General features: G+C 41.8%; 1 protein-coding gene and 1 pseudogene across 1 annotated transcript; both read right to left on the bottom strand.

The window, feature by feature from the left end:
- Positions 1 to 4,035: 4,035 nt before the first annotated feature.
- Positions 4,036 to 10,476, bottom strand: LOC129523538 (peptidyl-prolyl cis-trans isomerase FKBP1A-like; annotated as a pseudogene).
- Positions 10,477 to 18,652: 8,176 nt separating this feature from the next.
- LOC115930434 (cytochrome c oxidase copper chaperone-like) lies at positions 18,653 to 19,061 on the bottom strand. The gene has a single exon (XM_055359628.2). The coding sequence runs from the start codon at positions 18,992 to 18,994 to the stop codon at positions 18,803 to 18,805; it is 192 nt and encodes a 63-aa protein (XP_055215603.1). The 5' UTR covers positions 18,995 to 19,061; the 3' UTR covers positions 18,653 to 18,802.
- Between the last annotated feature and the right edge of the window lie 317 nt (positions 19,062 to 19,378).

The raw sequence follows: 19,378 nt of genomic DNA, 5'->3' as shown, positions 1-19,378 counted from the left end.
AAACCAGTCATGAGAAATCCACTCCCACAACCTCCACCAGGGCCCACCTCTAACATGTTGATTATCTTTCAACATGAGATTTGGGCAGGACAAATGGCCAAACCATATCACCAACTTAAATTACTCTCCTAGTCTATCACCAGTGTGCTGGCTAGCAGTGCTTACCGTCACTGAGATCACACTTTTCAGTGCATAGAAACTGAACTGTGGCTTTCTCCAAAGTTTGCCCTATGATAAGTAACACTTGAATCAGAAAGAGATCACTTAAATGGCATAATGTTTTCTATTTTATTATTGACACTTCATCTTTTGGAGCATAAACTTTATAAGTTGCCTTTGATGAACAGTAAAACTAACAGGAAAGTTAATGGAAAGATTTGAAATTTTGAGAAAAGAAACTAAAATAAAAAAGGAGAGTAAAACTGTTAGGGTGGTCCAAAAGTAATTGCAGTTTTTGCCAACTTCAGGGGGCCACAATGTTGACTTACCTGGAGTTGAATTACCTGGAGGTTTGCCTTCTGGCTGGATAAGCTTTGGAAAGTTGTATGACCCCTCCAAGCTTCATTTCCTTATCTGTAAGATGGATGTATGAGTTAGGGAAAGTTAATCTGCTACTGCAAAGAGACCTAAAAATACTTAAAGTAGAGTATAAGCATACTCTCATAAGAAATTAAAATACTGGCCAAGAGCAGTGGCTCATGCCTGTAATCCCAGCACTTTGGGAGGCCAAGGCCGGTGGATCACTTCAACTCGGGAGTTTGAGACCAGCCTGGGCAATATGGTGAAATCTCATCTCCACAAAAAATACAAAAACTAGCCAGGCATGGTGGCATATGCCTGTAGTCCCAGCTACTTGGGAGACTGAGGTAGGAGGGTCACTTGAGACTGGCAGGTTGAGGCTGCGGTGAGCCATAATCACACCACTGCACTCTAGCCTGGGTAATAGAGTGAGACCTATCTCAAAGAAAGAAAGAAAGAAAAGAAATAAAAATACTTAATAAGCTTTTATATAAGAATATAAAAGAAATAAATATAAAATATAAAATAAATAAATACAAAAATAAAAATACTTAAATATTTTTTTTTTGCAATAATAGAACTTGAAACTCATATATGATGCTGAGGGGAGGGGGCAGCAAAAATTTTTCTCACCAACTCACTACACAGGACAGCAAAGGGGTGAAAAGGGCCTGAAGAAGGAAAAGCCAGGAAACTTTGAGATCAGCAGAGGGAACCAAGGATCAAAAAATAAGAGATGCTGAAGCTGCGATGACCAGCATCGTTTTCTTAAGAGAACATTCAAGGATTTGTCATGATGGCTGGACTTTCACTGGGTGTTAAGTCTACAAACAGCATCTTCAACTGAAACTGCCAATTAAGGTTCTTAAGATTTAGGAAGTGGGGGAGCTTGGAAAGTTATGAGATTACGAAATTCCTGAAAGTCCATTAGAAAAACCACAGGATGGGGGGAAAAAAAAAAGCCAGACCACAAAGAAGGCTTCAGAGGTCCCTGCTGATCCAGGGACAGACACCTGTAGTGTCCAGCATTACAGTGAACATGATCTGCTTTCAAAGGCAGAGGGTTTAAGGGGAGGGTAGGTGGGACTGGTGGAGGCAAAGGCTCTCCCCTTCCCCACCTTAGTTTTAGGTAGGGCTTTTAATTTCACTTAAGGGCATCTCTCAACTTGGAGAATAATTCAGCCCTCAACAGCACTTCAAATGTGCTATGGCTTTGCAGCGCAGCAGCAAGAATGTTTAATATACAGTAAAAATTTCATCCAAAAAATTAAAATATTCTTGCAACCCCCTCCAACACCAATTCCTGTTCTAAAGTTAACCTATCATTTGTGCTGTCAATACTTGACCATGAATTGTCCCTGTTTGCAGATCACATGATTGTATATCTAGAAAACCCCATCGTCTCAGCCCAAAATCTACTTAATCTGAAAAGCAACTTCAGCAAAGTCTCATGATACAAAATCCATGTGCAAAAATCACAAGCATTCTTAGACACCAATAACAGACAGAGAGCCAAATCATGAGTGAACTCCCATTCACAATTGCTTCAAAGACAGTAAAATACCTAGGAATCCAACTTACAAGGGATGTGAAGGACCTCTTCAAGGAGAACTACAAATCACTGCTCAATGAAATAAAAGAGGATACAAACAAATGGAAGAATGCTCATGGATAGGAAGAATCAAAATTGTGAAAATGGCCATACTGCCCAAGGTAATTTATAGATTCAATGCCATCCCCATGAAGCTACCAATGACTTTCTTCACAGAATTGGAAAAAACTACTTTAAAGTTCATATGGAACCAACAAAGAGCCCGCATTGCCAAGTCAATCCTAAGCCAAAAGAACAAAGCTGGAGGCATCACGCTACCTGACTTCAAACTATACTACAAAGCTACAGTAACCAAAACATCATGGTGCTGGTACCAAAACAGAGATACAGACTAATGGAACAGAAAAGAGCCCTCAGAAATAATACCACACATCTACAACTATCTGATCTTTGACAAACCTGACAAAAACAAGAAATGGGGAAAGGATTCCCTATTTAACAAATGGTGCTGAGAAAACTGGCTAGCCATATGTAGAAAGCTGAAACTGGATCTCTTCCTTACACCTTATACAAAAATTAGTTCCAGATGGATTGAAGACTTAAATGTTAGACCTAAAACCATAAAAACCCTAGAAGAAAACCTAGGCAATACCATTCAGGACATAGGCATGGGCAAGGACTTCATGTCTAAAACACCAAAAGCAATGGCAACAAAAGCCAAAATGGACAAATAGGATCTCATTAAACCAAAGAGCTTCTGCACAGCAAAAGAAACTATCATCAGAGTGAACAGGCAACTTATAGAATGGGAGAAAATTTTTGCAATCTACTCATCTGACAAAGGGCTAATATCCAGAATCGACAAAGAACTCAAACAAATTTACAAGAAAAAAACAACCCCATCAACAAGTGGGTGAAGGATATGAACAGACACTTCTCAAAAGAAGACATTTATGCAGCCAACAGACACATGAAAAAATGCTCATCATCACTGGCCATCACAGAAATGCAAATCAAAACCACAATGAGAGGCCATCTCATACCAGTTAGAATGGCGATCATTAAAAAGTCAGGAAACAACAGGTGCTAGAGAGGATGTGGAGAAAGAGGAACATTTTTACACTGTTGGTGGGACCGTAAACTAGTTCAACCATTGTGGAAGATTCCTCAGGGATCTCGAACTAGAAATACCATTTGACCCAGCCATCCCATTACTGGGTATATACCCAAAGGATTATAAATCATGCTGCTATAAAGACACATGCACACGTATGTTTATTGCGGCACTATTCACAGTAGCAAAGACTTGGAACCAACCCAAATTTCCAACAGTGATAGAGTGGATTAAGAAGATGTGGCACATATACACCATGGAATACTATGCAGCCATAAAAAAGGATGAGTTCATGTCCTTTGTAGGGACACGGATGCAGCCGGAAACCATCATTCTCAGCAAACTATCGCAAGGACAAAAAACCAAACACCGCATATTCTCACTCATATGTGGGAATTGAACAATGAGAACACTTGGACACAGGAAGGGGAACATCACACACCAGGGCCTGTTGTGGGGTGGGGGGAGTGGGGAGGGATAGCATTAGGAGATACACCTAACGTAAATGACGAGTTAATGGGTACAGCACACCAACATGGCACATGTATACATATGTTACAAACCTGCACATTGTGCACATGTACCCTAGAACTTAAAGTATAATAAACAAAAATATGTAAAAAATACTTGACCATGTACTTAATTGGAAACCTAGGTCCAAAAGACTGAAACTGAATCTTCACCCCAAAATGGAAACAAAATAAAATGAACAACTTGGGGTTTATGGCATATAGTTTAGGTAAACACACATATGAGGAGAAAGGGGAAGAGGAAATGGAGGTTTTGAAGCAAAGCTGAGTGACAGAATACATTCAGTCAGGGCAGATGTCTATAGAGCCTGCAGTGGAACATCAGGAAAAGCTCCATATGGATTCATGTGCATGCATCTGGAGGCACCAGATCCCTCCATGGCAGATCCAAGAACAGGGAGCTAGGGGAGAAGGCCATTCCTGTCATTCCAGTTTTAGAAGCTCCATATCGAAGACGAGAGTGGCATGTGGTGGGATGATGCCTGGGTGCCCAGTGTTACCGTAGGCATAATCTGGAGATGTTGTCAGTTTGTCTCTCTGGCCCACACTCTTCTGAGCAACCCCTTCTTCCCAACCTCAGATCACCTCCTGCTTGCCTAGCATAAACTTAAAGAACTTGTTTCTGTCCAGGGGAGAATGAATTTTCTTTCCACCTTCAAGCATACCGGTGTAGTGCAACTCACAGCTCTGGCCATGCATCAGGAAGGTGCACCCTTCTCCTGGGGAGATGGTTTCCACCCGCACTCCCGCAGCGGTGGATGCTGGGCGGGTAGGTGGCACGACCCTAAATAAGTATTTTTAAAGTAACCCTATGATAAGTAACACTCAAATCAGAAAGAGATCACGTAAATGACGTAATGTTTTCTATTTTATTATTGGCACTTCATCTTTCGGAACATAAACCTTATTAGTTGCCTTTGATGAACAGTATAATAAAGTTAATGGACTAATAATAAAGTTAATGGAAAGATTTGAAATTCTGAGAAAAGAAACTAAAATAAAAGAGAAGAGTAAAACTATTAGATAGGTGCCACCGTGCCTGGCTAATTTTTGTATTTTTTTGTAGAGATGAGATTTCACCATATTGCCCAGGCTGGTCTCAAACTCTTGAGCTCAAGTGATCCACTGGCCTCAGCCTCCCAAAGTGCTGGGTTTATGCCTGTATTTCGATCACACATAATAATTCATGGCTGAGTATTCAGGTTGGTTAGGCAGCTTTGTGCTGCACAGTAATTTAAGGATCCAGTATCATATTAAATCTCACACAACCCCATGAGGGTGTCTGCTAGAATTCATTCTTCATTTTTCTGAGGCATGTGGCTGACCATCTATGCAGTGTTTCCTACTTTATAACATGAAGTGGCAAAGAACTCCTCCAACACAGTCTTGAAAACATAAACTGTAAGGCAAAATTCAACATTTTTGATTACAGAAAAATTAAAATTTTTTTGTGACTGTGCCGTAAGAACCCCAGGTGACATGGAGAGACCATGGGTAGATGGTCTCAGGCCCAGCTGAACTCACAGTCTCAGCACCAGCCATCCCTTCCCAGACACAAACATGTGCATGAAGAAGCCACATCCTGAAGTGGCTCCTCCAGCTCCAGCAACTTGGTGGATGCCACAGGGATCATTACTAACCACCCAGCTGAGCCCTTCCTGAATTCCTGATGCACAAAATATAAGAAAAACAAAATATTTAAGTCCTAAGTTTCAGAACAGGGTTTAAGACAAAGCCTAAGCTGAAAACATAGATCTGAGGCTCACAGCCATGCAAGCGATTATCAAAAAGTCCTGGAATATTTCTGTAGCAAAGATTATGTCATTTGCAATAAAGACAGTTCTACTTTTGTTTAAAACAAACAAACAGAAGAAGAAAAGCCCTGGAAATAGAGACTATCACCCATGGATGGAGAGTAGGAACAAATAGGGGCCAGGACACCAATACTTGTGGGGTGTCTGAGGAGGAGGCATCGGCTAAGGAGACTGGGAAGAAACACACAGAGAGTCAGGAGGAGACACATAATAACAATTGCTTTATTGACTTATTTTCACTAGTTTAACTCTCAGAGGATTACCTGAAACTCTAAATTCACTCAAATCAGCATATTTATTCAAATGATATAGAATGTATGAGAGGCATTTGTTAAAAACTTGGGGTGTTACCTAGCTGAGTGTGGTAGCTCACACCTGTAGTCGCAGGACTTTGGGAAGTTGAGTTGGGCCAATCACTTGAGGTCAGGAGTTCGAGACCAGCCTGGCCAACATGGTGAAACCCCATCTCTATAAAAAATATAAAAATTAGCTGGGCATGGTGGCGCATGCCTGTAATCCCAGCTACTCAGGAGGGTGAGGCAGGAGAATCACTTGAACCCAGGAGGCAGAGGTTGCAGTGAGTCAAGATTGTACCACTGCACTCCAGACTGGATGACTCAAAAAAAAAAAACAAAAAAAAAACTTGGAGTGTTACAGGCAGACCCGACCTAGTACTCCAGGTCTTTGCAATGTGACTTGAGCAATTACATCATGTGTTTGAATCTCAGGTGTTCTTTCTTTTTTTTCTTCAAGGTATGCAGTAAAATGCATAAATATTCACCCTTTTTTAGTGTATAGTCCTGCATATGTTGTCAAAGTCACATCATTGTGACTACCACTAAAACCCGGTGTCCCCTTAGAATTGACCCTTTCCCACCACAGTTACCGGTTTTCTGTCCCTATAGTTTTGCCTTTCCCAGAATATCATATAAATGGAAGAACACAGAATGTACTCTTTTTTGGTCTAGATTCTTTCCCTAACACAATGCTCTGAGATTCATCCACATTGTTGCGTGTGTTACTAACTCATTCTTTTTCACTACTGAGTATTCTATTGAATGAATACTTCTTGCCATAAGAAACCCAGGTCATAGGAAGAGACGATGGGTAGATGCTCTGATATCCAGTCATGGATATTTATGGTATACTGTAGCTTGTTTATTCATTGAGAGGAATTTGTGTAATTTTCTGTTTTGGGTAATTACAAATAAAGTTACTACAAATATTTACATACAGGTTTTTATGTCAACATACATTTTCATTTTATTGGTCAACAGTTAGGAGTGAGGGTGTTAGGTCCTATGTAAGTGTATGTTTAACTTTATAAGAAATTGCCAAATTATTTTCTAAAGTGGCTGTACCAATTTGTATTCCCACCAGCAACTTGTGAGAAAGCTAGTAACTCCTTGCCTGGACTTGGTATTGTCAGGTTATTGATTTTGTTTTAGCCATCCTAGTAGGTGTGTCTCTCACTGTGGTTTTAATTTGTATTTTTCTAATATCTAATGGTATTAGTAATGACCACCTTTTCAGGCGCTTATTTACCATTCATCACTAATTGTCTGTTCAAGTATTTTCTCTATTTTAAAAATGTTGTTTGTTTTCCTACTATTGAGTTTTGAGAGTTCTTTATATAATCTGGATCAGTTATATAATTTGCAAATATTTTCTCTTGGTCTGACTTGCCTTTTAATTCTTTTAATAGCTCTTTCAAAAAACAGAGGTTCTTAATTTTGATAAAGTCTAATGTGTCTTTTTCTATAGAAAGTGTCTTTTTCTATAGAAAGTGTCTTTTGTGTAATTTCTAAAATATCCATTTGTAACCCAGGTCACACAGATTTTTCTCCTATGTTTACTTTTAGAAGTTTTAGTGTTTTAGCTTTCACATTTAGATCTATGATACACTTTGAGTTAATTTCTGGAGCAAGTTTCATGTTTTTGCATATAGATGTGTATATGTTTCAGCAAATTTGTTGAAAAGACTATTCTCTCTCCAGTGAATTGTCTTTCCATCTTTGTCAAAAAAAATCAATAGACCATATATGTATGGGTCTATTTTTGGATTTGGCTCTGTTGTTCTATATGTATATTCTTTCTCCAAAACCAAGCTGTCTTGACTATTGTAGCTCTATATGAAATATTAAATCAGATAGTAAGAATTCCCCTCATAATTTTCTTTACTGTGTATTTTGATCACGATGAAGCTAAGGAATGGTAGAATAACAATTATGCTAACAAAATCAATTAACTCAAATCAGAGAAAATCAATAGAAAGATAATTAATGTTTCATTCTAAACTCTGACATGGATAGAACATGTTTCTTCTAAGTCAGAATATGATGAATACATATCTGCAGCAAATACGAGTCTTTTTTATAATACATAATATGTACAAAACAATTTTAAAATAAAAAACACAGCTATTGGCTTTATAATACAATTTCCACTCTCTATTCAATTGCATCTCTAGAATTCCCACAACTTAGCATTATAATTTCTTTAAGACATAGCAGGATTTAAACTAAGTGGTACTTTTATGCTCTTGCTGACATAGTCCACTGTGATTTCAAACAGCATAAAGAGAAAAACAAGATAAATAAATAGAAACAATAAATTTTTTTTTCTTTTTTGAGATGGAGTTTTGCTCTTGTTGCCCAAGCTGGAGCGCAATGGCGTGATCTAGGCTCACTGCAACCTCCGCCTCCTAGGTTCAAGTGATTCTCCTGCCTCAGCCTTCCAAGTAGCTGGGATTACAGGCGCGCACCGTCACTCCCGGCTAATATTTTGTGTGTTTAGTAGAAACGGGGTTTCACCATGTTAGCCAGGCTGCTCTTGAACTCCTGACCTCAGGTGATCCGCCCGCCTCGGCCTCCCAAAGTGCTGTGACTACAGGCGTGAGTCACCATGCCCGGCCCATGAAATATTAATTACTCCAACTTTTACTTTTCCATGGCAGCATTATTGCTTCATGATTATTCCTAGGCTGAAAAGAGATAATGTAAAAGCCTGAAGTCAACCTCAGTCTATTTTATTTTATTTATTTGAGATGGAGTCTTGCTCTATTGCCCAGGCTGGAGTGCAGTGGTGCGATCTCAGCTCACTACAACCTCCGCCTCCCGGGTTCAAGTAAATTCTCCCACCTCAGCTTCCTGAGTAGCTGGGATTACAGGCACCTGCCACCATGCCTGGCTAATTTTTTTTTTTTTTTTTTTTGTAAAGACAGGGTTTCACCATGCTGACCAGCCTGGTCTCGAACCCCTGACCTCAGGTGACCTCGGCCTCCCAAAGTGCTGGGATTACAGGCATGAGCCACTGCGCCCAGCCCAGCAATTTTAATAACCTACACACATTCAGTTTTTAAATGAAATCTGCAGCAAAGAGATGAAGGCAGATGGAACTCTCAGTAGCTGTGCTCTTTTTTTACTTTTTTTTTTTTTTTTTGAGTCTCACTCTTGTCGCCAGGCTAGAGGGCAATGACATGATCTCGGCTCACTGCAACCACTGCCTCCAGGGTTCAAGCAATTCTCCTGCCTCAGCCTCCCGAGTACCTGGGATTACAGGTGCCTACCACCACACTGGCTAATTTTTGTATTTTTAGTAGATATGGGGTTTCACCATGTTGGCCAGGCTGGTCTCGAACTCCTGACCTCAGGTGATCTGCCCACCTTGGTCTCCCAAAGTGCTGGGATTATAGGCATGAGCCACCATGCCCGGCCTCAGCCGCTGTGCTCTTATCATCCTCCTGCCTATCTACTGTCCTGACTTTAACTAGCAGCCTGTTTGGAAGTAAAAATAGTTCAAGCCCATGGAACATCAAGCCAGTGACTCTCAGTTTGCTTTCTGTGACAAAGCAATAATAATATTTACCATACAGAGTAGTTTAAAAGACTAACTGAAATTATATATGTAAGGTACCTAGCACCACAATCAATATATATAAAAACTCAGTAAGTTGTAGTACCATTATTGGCTATTTTGTGAGAGGCAGCTTATAGTTCTCTCTATTGACCCCAGTCGTGACGGCTGACTCCAGGAAACTCGACAGTGGGGACGAGCAAAGACCTGTTGACCTCGAAGGAAGAGGAGCCCATGAGGGAGCCAGAGACGGAAACGTGAGAGAGGGGAGATCCTTGAATAGGCTCAAGGGGAAAGAGATGACAGGAGGATAATAAATGAATAGGTAGGCCGGGCGTGGTGGCTCATGCCTGTAATCCCAGCACTTTGGGAGGCCGAGGCGGGTGGATCACGAGGTCAGGAGATCGAGACCATCCTGGCTAACACAGTGAAACCCCGTCTCTACTAAAAATACAAAAAATTAGCCGGGCGAGGTAGCGGGCGCCTGTAGTCCCAGCTACTCGGGAGGCTGAGGCAGGAGAATGGCGTGAACCCCGGGGGGCGGAGCCTGCAGTGAGCCGAGATCGCGCCACTGCACTCCAGCCTGGGCGACAGGGAGACTCCGTCTCAAAAAAATAAAATAAATAAATAAATAAAATAAATGAATAGGTAAAGAAAAGATAGAAAGTCTTTTCAGGTGTCTGGTTAATCCCTAACTGGTCTTCCTCCACCTTCTTCCACCCTGCCAACCTTGTGAAGGACCACAGTACCTCTTTGGAGGGCTCTAAAATAAACTGCTCACACCAAAAGAGGTAGTGGGAAAAGTAGAATGTACTGAGTGTTTCATAAGGCAGGTAGAGAAAAGGGAGGAATCACACTCCTCCAAGCACACAATGTCACCACTTCTTCTCGGATGATGATTTTCTCAGTGACCAGCTCTCTCAGGCTCCTCCTCACGGTGTGTTCTTCCACAAGGCACTCAGCTTCTCCTCAACAGCTCCCCAAAATTCAGTGGTTTAACCTGCTATTTAAGGACAAGACTCAATAGTTTCTTTCCATCCACATTCCCAATCCGAGCCACTTACCAAGGTAAGGTAGTTCTTCCAACCACATACCGAATTCTCTGAGAAGGTCTCAGAAACACATTTTTCTCCATTTTTTCCATTTTATTCCAAAAGGGAAACAGAAAAAGGACAGAAACTGGAAGGCCTGCATGCTTAAAGAAATGACAGTTCAAAATAGGTTAAACTTGAAAATACTTAGTGGCAAAAGCAGAGGGAGAAAGAAAGAGAGAACCAGCTACGTGGGACCCCGGAGACCCTCTTTCTCCCAGAAAAAGGAGCTCACCCAAGCTCAGCTTCCTACTGGACAATGGTTTCCTCCACACCCCCAGTTGCCGTGTGTGTGTGTGTGTGTGTGTGTGTGTGTGTATGTATGTGTAGGGGGTGTATAGTTATAATGTCCATGGGTGTTGGGCCCCAGCAGCTCTAAGTTCCCCATGGCAGAGGCTCTGGTGTTCCGAGACAAGTTTGTACACAGTAGGCCATGCAGTCTAAGTGTTCCTGATAAGGCCACTTCATCACATTTGTCCTATAAGAACACAGACACAAAGGGGAAAAGTCCCTCCCCTGAAAAGGAACCGTGGCCTTGCACACCTCTCCAGGTGTGGTCCTCATCCAGGAACAGTGGAGAGACTGGGGGGGCCACAGTCACCTCTGCCTCACTGCACTGAGTAAAGGCTTTTCCTGATCACATATCATGCGACATTGTAGAATCTGTCCTGGCCCTCCTTGTATAACTCATGGCAGCCAGGAAGGGACCCTCTTGACATGAGGGCCATTATCTCAAAAAGTCTGATAGAACTATATTTAGCTAAGATAAATCTGTACAAGCAATTACTTAATAAATTACCCTTCTGATTATATGATATTTGAAAGATGATATTTTGAAACAAGAAAATAGTAATAGAAGGGAAAAATGAGAATCATCAAACTAGTTCAATCAGCTTGAAGGAGTATTTATTGAGATGTTAATTTGTGCTGTATTATCATTGGATTTTTATCTTTTATTTTGTATTATTATTTTAGAGATTGGGTCTTGTTATCTTGCCCAGGCTGGTCTCAAACTCCTGGCCTCAAGCAGTCTTCCCACCTCAGTTTCCCAAAGTGCTGGGAGTATAGGCTTGAGCCACCATGCATGGACACTTTTATTTTGACTCTAGAGGTGGCTGAATCTTTTTGGCTTAAAGGCCAAAGCAAAGGTTTCTTGGAGGCCAGGTGCATTGGCTCTTACCTGTAATCCCAGCACTTTGGGAGGCCTAGGCAGGTAGGTCACCTGAGGTCAGGAGTTCAAGACCAGGCTGGGCCAACATGGTGAAACCCCATCTCTACTAAAAATACAAAAATTAGCCAGTCACGGTGGCGGGTGCCTGTAATCCCAGCTACTCGGGAGGCTGAGGCAGGAGAATTGCTTGAACCTGGGAGGTGGAGGTTGCAGTGAGGTGAGATCATGCCACTGCACTCCAGCCTGGGCAACAGAGTGAGACTCAGTCTCAAAAAAAAGGTTTTTTGGAGATAATTCCATCACCATTATCACCTTCCTGGCATTTGCTCTGCAAAGCCTAAAGGGGATTCTACTGTATTTTCCTAGAAAGGGAAGAGTGAGTGCCTTGGAAGTGGTACGTTATAGAAACTGTGCTAACAGAGTGGGGAGAAGGCTTTTGCCAAGTCTATAACATGGACTATGGGAAAGTATTGGTGACCTGAGCCCCCATCCCTCTAGGAGGTGACTGGGCTTTAGAAGGAAATGTCTGGTTGGAACACTAAGGGTGGGTGCGCACTGTACCCTGGGGCTCTTTGCTCCTGACCAAGACCCTATGCTCAAGTTTGGCAAAGAATGATCAGAGTGACCCACCTTCAAGGGACTTGGACAAAGGACCTTGCACCAGCACAGTATATGGACTAAAGATCAAGGACCCCCTTCTTAAATGTTCCTCGGGGAGGAAGGAAACTATCAACAAGACCAAGACTAAATTTCTTGCCTCCTTTGTGCGCCCAGGGTCAGAGTTTACTTGGCTTCAGAAAAATAAGTGTCCAGTATACCCAAGTTTGTCGAGTAAAGTTCATACACCCTGCATCACCATAGTACAGAAGATCAAATCTAGCTTTGAGATGAGAGACATAATGATTTCTCTAAGGTCCTTGATACTTATGGGCAGAGACCACTGGTTTCTTTTCTATAGCATGCTGCCTCCCTTATTGTATTTGCTTAGAGATTAGTAAGCTAAGAGAAAAAACATCCAATCCTAAAAATATTTAATAATAATTATAACAATAACAACAACAACAATAACAACGCCATCATGCCAAAGGTTTTACCTTTTTTTTCCTGGTTTTTTTTTTTTTTTTCATTTAATTTTGGTTGAGACAGGGTCTTGCTCCATCACCCAGGCTGGAGTGTAGTGGTGTGATCATGACTCACTGCAGCCTCAAACTCCCTGGCTCAAGCCATCCTCCCACCTCTGCCTCCTGAGTAGCTGGGACCACAGGTGTGCGCCACCACGCCCAGCTAGTTTCTTTTATTTATTTATTTATTTATTTACTGTAGAGACGGAGCCTTGCTATGTGGCCCAGGCTAGTCTGGAACTCCTGGGCCCAAGCAGTCCTCCTGCCTCGGCCTCCCAAAGTTCCGGGTTACAGGTGTGAGTCACTGTGCCCAGTCCATATTTATTGTTTAATTATTTGTACTTATCTGCCAGGCACAATGGCTCACATCTGTAATTCTGCACTCTGGGAAGCTGAGGAGGGCAGATCACTTGAGGTCAGGAGTCGGAGACCAGCCTGGCCAACACGGCGAGACCCTGTCTCTACTAATAATACAAAAATTAGCTGGGCGTGGTGGCACACCTGTAATTTCAGCTACTTGGGAGGCTGAGGCACGAGAATCTCTTGAACCTGGGAGGCAGAGGTTGCAGTGAGCCAAGATCACACCACTGCATTCCAACCTGGGTGATGGAGTGAGACTCTGTCTCAAAAAAAAAAAAAAAAGTACTTATCATTTTATTCTTATAAAATCATGTAATACAGATAATATTATTATCTCCATCTCACAGAAAACTGAACCTCAAAAAATTTAACTAGCTGGCCCAAGGCTACATATCTAGGAAAGGTTGAATTGAATTGGGGTTTAAGACCAGATTCCAGAGCCTGCACACCCATCTAACCAACACACAATTTCTGGAGCACTTCACCACGAAATTGGCCTTCAAGAAAAAAGGACAAAAGCCTTGCCATCTGTTTTCTATTCGACCAGCCTGATTTATTTTAAGCTTTATGCATTGTGAGTGTGTTAATATGAAATTCTATGTTTCTCGTCTATTTCAATTCTGGGAAGACTCAAGCCTTCTATCAATGGTGTCCTTTAGTCTTCATGGGAAATTCTTTAGCCTCGCAGCGAACCCTGCCCAGACCCCAAATCTACTTTTTACTCTATACTTGTAGAAAGTGTTCAAGCAGGACAGGGAATTAGGCATTGTGAACTTCCAAGAGAGTCTCACATTTGAGGCACTTTGAAAATGAAACCATATTATTTTATTGTGAGTAGGTTTGGCAAATGTTGTCAAAGTCAATATATTCCTTGTCTGGTTTCCAACAGCGATGCTTTGAGCCAATGGTCACCGACATGCGTCTAGTCTACATTTGAGTAAGGCATAAAATTCTATTTGAACAAACTGGCTTTTTGTTTTCTTCTTCTTCCAGAAGTCTAATTCCTCGCAACCACATCACTTAGCAATTTCACGTGGTAGTAATTAAGACCACATTTTCCATACTTGATTTTCTGGTCGGTGATAAACTGCATGAATGGAGAATTCAGGTTCTAAATACCCTGAACACACAGCTCTTTTTTGCTCCTGGCGTCTTATTTTGCTGCCTTCTCAGGTAAAGAAGAGAAAGTAGTATATCTTTATTTTCTTGGTCTTCCCTGTTCAGGACACTTGGATAATGAAATATTTTCTTTCCTATGAGGTAGAGACAAGATTCCTGCTCAACAAATAAGAAGGAAGGGCCATTTCATGAGTAGTTGTTACGGTCTGAATGCGTCCCTCTAAAATTCACATGTTAAAATCCTAACCCCCAAGGTAATGATTTTAGAAGATGGGAAATTTGGGGGGTGTTTAGGTCATGGGAACCCTCATTAATGGGATTAGTGCCCTTACAAAAGAGGCCCCAGAGACCTTGTTTGCCCCTTTTACCATGTGAGGACACAGCTGGAAAACACCTTCATGGAATGAGGAAATGGGCCCTTATCAGATACCAAATCTGCTGGCACCTTGATCTTGGATTCTTAGCCTCCAGAACTGTGAGAAATAAATTTCTGTTGTTTATAAGCCACCTAGGTTATGGTACTTTGTTATAGTAGACCAAAGGACTAAGACACTAGGAGCTAAAGCATAGCTTGTGAAAGGAATGAGCTGCCCCAGCAGAAGTAGCAAGGCCCTCTGAACACTGAGTTCTAAATTGGCTGTCCTGGATCTGGAGAGAAGGGAGCAAGTTTGCTCTTCTAGGGCTCTCCTTCTTCCCATTATGTGATTGGTGGGGTCTGAAACAGCCACTTCAAAATGACTTTGCCATACACATACAATGGACTATTATTCAACCACAAAAAGGAAGAAAATGTGGACACAACCCACAACATGGATCAACCTTGAAGACATTATGCTAAATGAAATAAGCTAGACACAAAAGGACAACTACTCTATGATTCCACTTATTGAGGAACTTAGAGTAGTCAAATTCATAGAGACAGAAAGAAGAATGGTGGCTGTCGGGGCTGAGGGGTGGGGAATATGAGGTTGTTATTTCAGTTTGGGGTGATAGAAAGCTCTGGTGATGGATGAGGGTGATGGCTACACAACAGTGTGAAAGTACTTAATGCCACTGAATTGTACACTTAAGATGGTTTAAATGGTAAATTTTACATTATGTATATTTCACCATAATAAAAAATAAACAAAAACCAAAAAACTTTGCACTGAAATTGAAATGGCCAATTTTATGTTGAAGCCAGAAAGTTTTACAGATTGGAGGGAAGATGGTGTCAACTCAGAGGTGAGTAAACTGAGCTCCAGGAAGTGAAGCTCACAGCCGGAGGCCCAGCCAGGACTAACACCTAAGCTCCTTAAGCTCCCAGGCCATTGCTCCTCCCGTAACAGCGTTAACAGCCCAGGTTTCATGGGAGATACGTAAGTCACACGGCCATTCTCTGGTGTTCCTACAACATTAAAATGCCTTCCTTAGATCAGTGACCACTTCTGTTTGTTTGTTCAGCTGCTTGACTCCCCAACCCCCTACTCACAATAAGCTCCTTGATCCCAAGATCCATGTCTTTTTTTTTTTTTTTTTTTTTTTTTCAGATGGAGTCTCACTCTGTTGCCAGGCTGGAGTACAATGGCACAATCTTGGCTCACAGCAACCTCCACCTCCCGGGTTCAAGCGATTCTCCTTCCTCAGCCTCCTGAGTAGCTGGGATTACAGACATGCACCATCACACGTGGCAAATTTTCTATATTTTTAGTAGAGACAGAGTGTCACCATGTTGGCCAGCCTGGTCTTGAACTCCTGACCTCAGGTGATCCACCCGCCTCAGCCTCCCAAAGTGCTGGGATTATAGACATGAGCCACCGCACCCAGCCAAGATCCATGCCTTTTTATCTTTGTATTAACACCTAGCAACTTGCCCAGTATATCACCAAACCTGAATAAGTATTGTTAAAGGAATAAACAGGCTGGGTCCAGTGGCTCATGCCTGTATTCCCAGGGCTTTGGGAGGCCAAGGTGGGCGGATCACCTGAGGTAGGGAGTTTGAGACCAGCCTAGCTAACATGGTGAAACCCCATCTCTACTAAAAATACAAAAATTAGTTGGGTGTGGTGGCACATGCCTGTAATCCCAGCTACTTGAGAGGCTGAGGCACAAGAATTGCTTGAACCCGGGAGGCAGAGGTTGCAGTGAGCCAAGATGGTGCCACTGCACTCCAGCCTGGGTGACAGAGTAAGAATCAATCTCAAATAAATAAATAAATAAATGAACAAGCCACCTATCAGCAGTTATAGGTTGCTCAGCCTTGAAAACAAGTATCAGGAAGAGGATGGTTCATTATCTTATTCGTCAGTCCTTGAATATTGGGTGGGAATCCAATTGCAAAGAAAATACTGTATCATTTTGTTTTGTTGTTTTTAAACCCAGATTTGGAGTTTGAAGAATAAATCAATACTCACATTCATGCAAAGTAATATAAAGATATGTTTCTAATTTTATTAGGGAACAAAGACAAACAATAACAACTTGTTCCTTTGGCCACCTCTTCATTTTGTACTTTGCAATGCCCAGATGCTGTTTTCTCAGCCAGAAAGATGAAGTTTGGTGCCCTCTTGTGGTCTTCCATTTTTTAAAAGAGAAATGCAAGAAGTTTTGTCCTGGGAAATTTGGATCCAGGAAATAGCATCTTGCTTCTCTCTGGAGGAAAACTGCTTCCTTGAGACTCATTGCTTCTGATACTAACCATGCTTTTAAACAATTTTAAATCAGAATATCCTACCTGCCAAAGATGTAGTCAGGGTGGTTGTGATGTCTTTGTTGGTAACCCAGGAATGTATTTGAGTCCTGCGGAGTTGCTCTAAAGAAAGAGAATTAAGATACATGAGATCACAATTAAAACCCTTTTATAATTCCATAGTGCTAGATCACATCCATGTGTCATATAAGGACCTTCATGATCCAGCCCACAAATTTAACTTCATTTTCCTCTCTCTCATGTCCTCCTCATCCTCATGTCCCCTTGGTTAAAAACATTTGTCTATTTCTCTCTTGGTGCCTCTACCTCCTCCCAGTCTCTATAACGGCTGACAACTGATTGTACTTTGCTTTGTATTTATCCGAATCCGTCACTAATGGTTGTGCTTTTGAGCACAGAGTTTTGGTCTTGAGGAAGTAACTACATATTCCCAGCCACCCAATGCTTAGCACAAAGGTGCAGTAAATGTTGATTGAATTACTATAAACTGAAGAGCAAAGCAGAAAATCATATGGAAGCAAAGAACAGGGAAAAACTAGTAGTTGTCTCCAAGGACTCCAAGATTCTTCTCCCTTTTTCACTGCACTGTGTGATCTGTTATTTGGTACAGAGACTATAAAGGCAGCATCACTTCCATGAAGTCTGCAGATCCCCTAGACCAAAAGGAGATAAAAAGATACATTTTCCATGGCCACTGTATGTTTTTTAGAAAGCTTTAGTAAGTCAAACTAACCCCTTAATGTAATGGAAACCTAAAGAGAGCTGAAAGCACTGTGATATTCCTCCCATATAAATATATGAGGATGACAGGACTCAGTGTATTGATAAAGAAATGAGCTTAGAGAGACGTTGCTTGCCCTAAGCCACACAACCCAAAAATGATGGCATGGGGACTGGAATGTGGACCCCTGACTCCAGTCCCATGCACTGTTCATCATGTGGTGCAGTACTTCCTCTGGGCAGGGAACTCTATTCCTGCACTGGACGTGTGGGCTCTCCGTGCACACACATATACAAAATATTTTAGTAAATGTTGAAAATTATTTACATACAGCAGGAGGCCATCACTAACCAGGCTTCCCCACTTCCAGTTTCCAACTAAAACAAAACAAAACAAACAAAAACAAACCCATGCCATGAAAACAAATGAACAAAACCACTAACCACACTCCCATGGGCCCAGCAGAGTAGCAAGAGTGCTTTGGAGGAATCTGGACACTTGAGACTGCGTGGGAATCCATGCTCTGCCACACAGTTCACTCCTCTCTGCCTTCATTTCCTCATATACAAAATAGGTAAGAAATTGTGTGTAGCGGCCAGGAGCAGTGGTTCACACCTATAATCCCAGCACTTTGGGAGGCCAAGACGGGCAGATCACTTGAGGTCAGGAGTTTGAGACCAGCCTGGCCAACATGGTGAAACCCTGTCTCTACTAAAAATACAAAAATTAGCTGGGCATGGTGGCACTTACCTGTAATCCCAGCTACTCTGGAGGCTGAGGCAGGAAAATTTCTTGAACCCGGGAGGTGGAGGTTGCAGCCAGCCGAGATCACAACACTGCACTCCAGCCTGGGGCAACAGAGCAAGACTGTCTCAAAAACCAAACAAAACAAAGTATAGTTTGTGTTTTCTTTTTCTGGACAATTGTCTACACTGGTGAAATTCACTGCACATTATTTTATTTTTCTTTATATTAGCTACAGTCTTTGATGGATGATTTCTTTTTTTTTCCCACTAGTAATATTTTACTTTCTTCTTACAATAAATTATAAATACTTTTTCCACATATCAAAGTTCATCAAAGAACTCCCAAAATTAATCTTCTTCATTCTTCAGGAATTATTTATTCACACAGCAGACCACCATTTCATATTTTAAATCCTAGGGCTCTCATGCATTCCTTGTGGGCCTCAATTAGATGTCCACAGTGTTCTTCTCCTTTCTCGATGATACACGCATCGCGCGCCTTCTTGGTCTCCGGGCAAGCGCAACAGGGCTTCAGCGGCTTCTTCTCCTGAGACTCAGGCAGGGCAGGGTTTGAGTCAACCAGATCCGGCATCTTTCGCGCCAAAAGCAGCTATGAGCGGAGACAGCCAAATCTATGCCAGCCTCGGCAAACGCCAATTCATCCGATTTCTTTAAATTAAAGTTGATTGCACCTACTGTGCTATACATATCAGCAAGACCATCTCATCCTTCTCACTCTCTTGGTTTCAAAATTAAGAAATCATTTTAATTCTGTCACTCCAGATAAGCTCTTCTGTAATGCTCTGTATGTCCCATTTCCAAAGGTCAGGGGCTCAAGGCAATCAATTCTTTAAGTAACTGGCTCAGACTCTTGTCAATGTGGAAAAGGAAGCTCTGCCTGTTTGCTTCTGAGAGGCAGCTGTTCTCTGAAAACATCTACCCCAAAGGGAAGCGTGGGGGTGGGGGAGAATTGATT

The sequence above is a fragment of the Gorilla gorilla genome, chromosome 14 (assembly GCF_029281585.2).
Source record: "Gorilla gorilla gorilla isolate KB3781 chromosome 14, NHGRI_mGorGor1-v2.1_pri, whole genome shotgun sequence".
Lineage (NCBI taxonomy): Eukaryota > Metazoa > Chordata > Mammalia > Primates > Hominidae > Gorilla > Gorilla gorilla.
The sequence above is the reverse complement of the archived record's forward strand: the minus strand, read 5'-3'. Positions and strand labels throughout refer to the sequence as shown.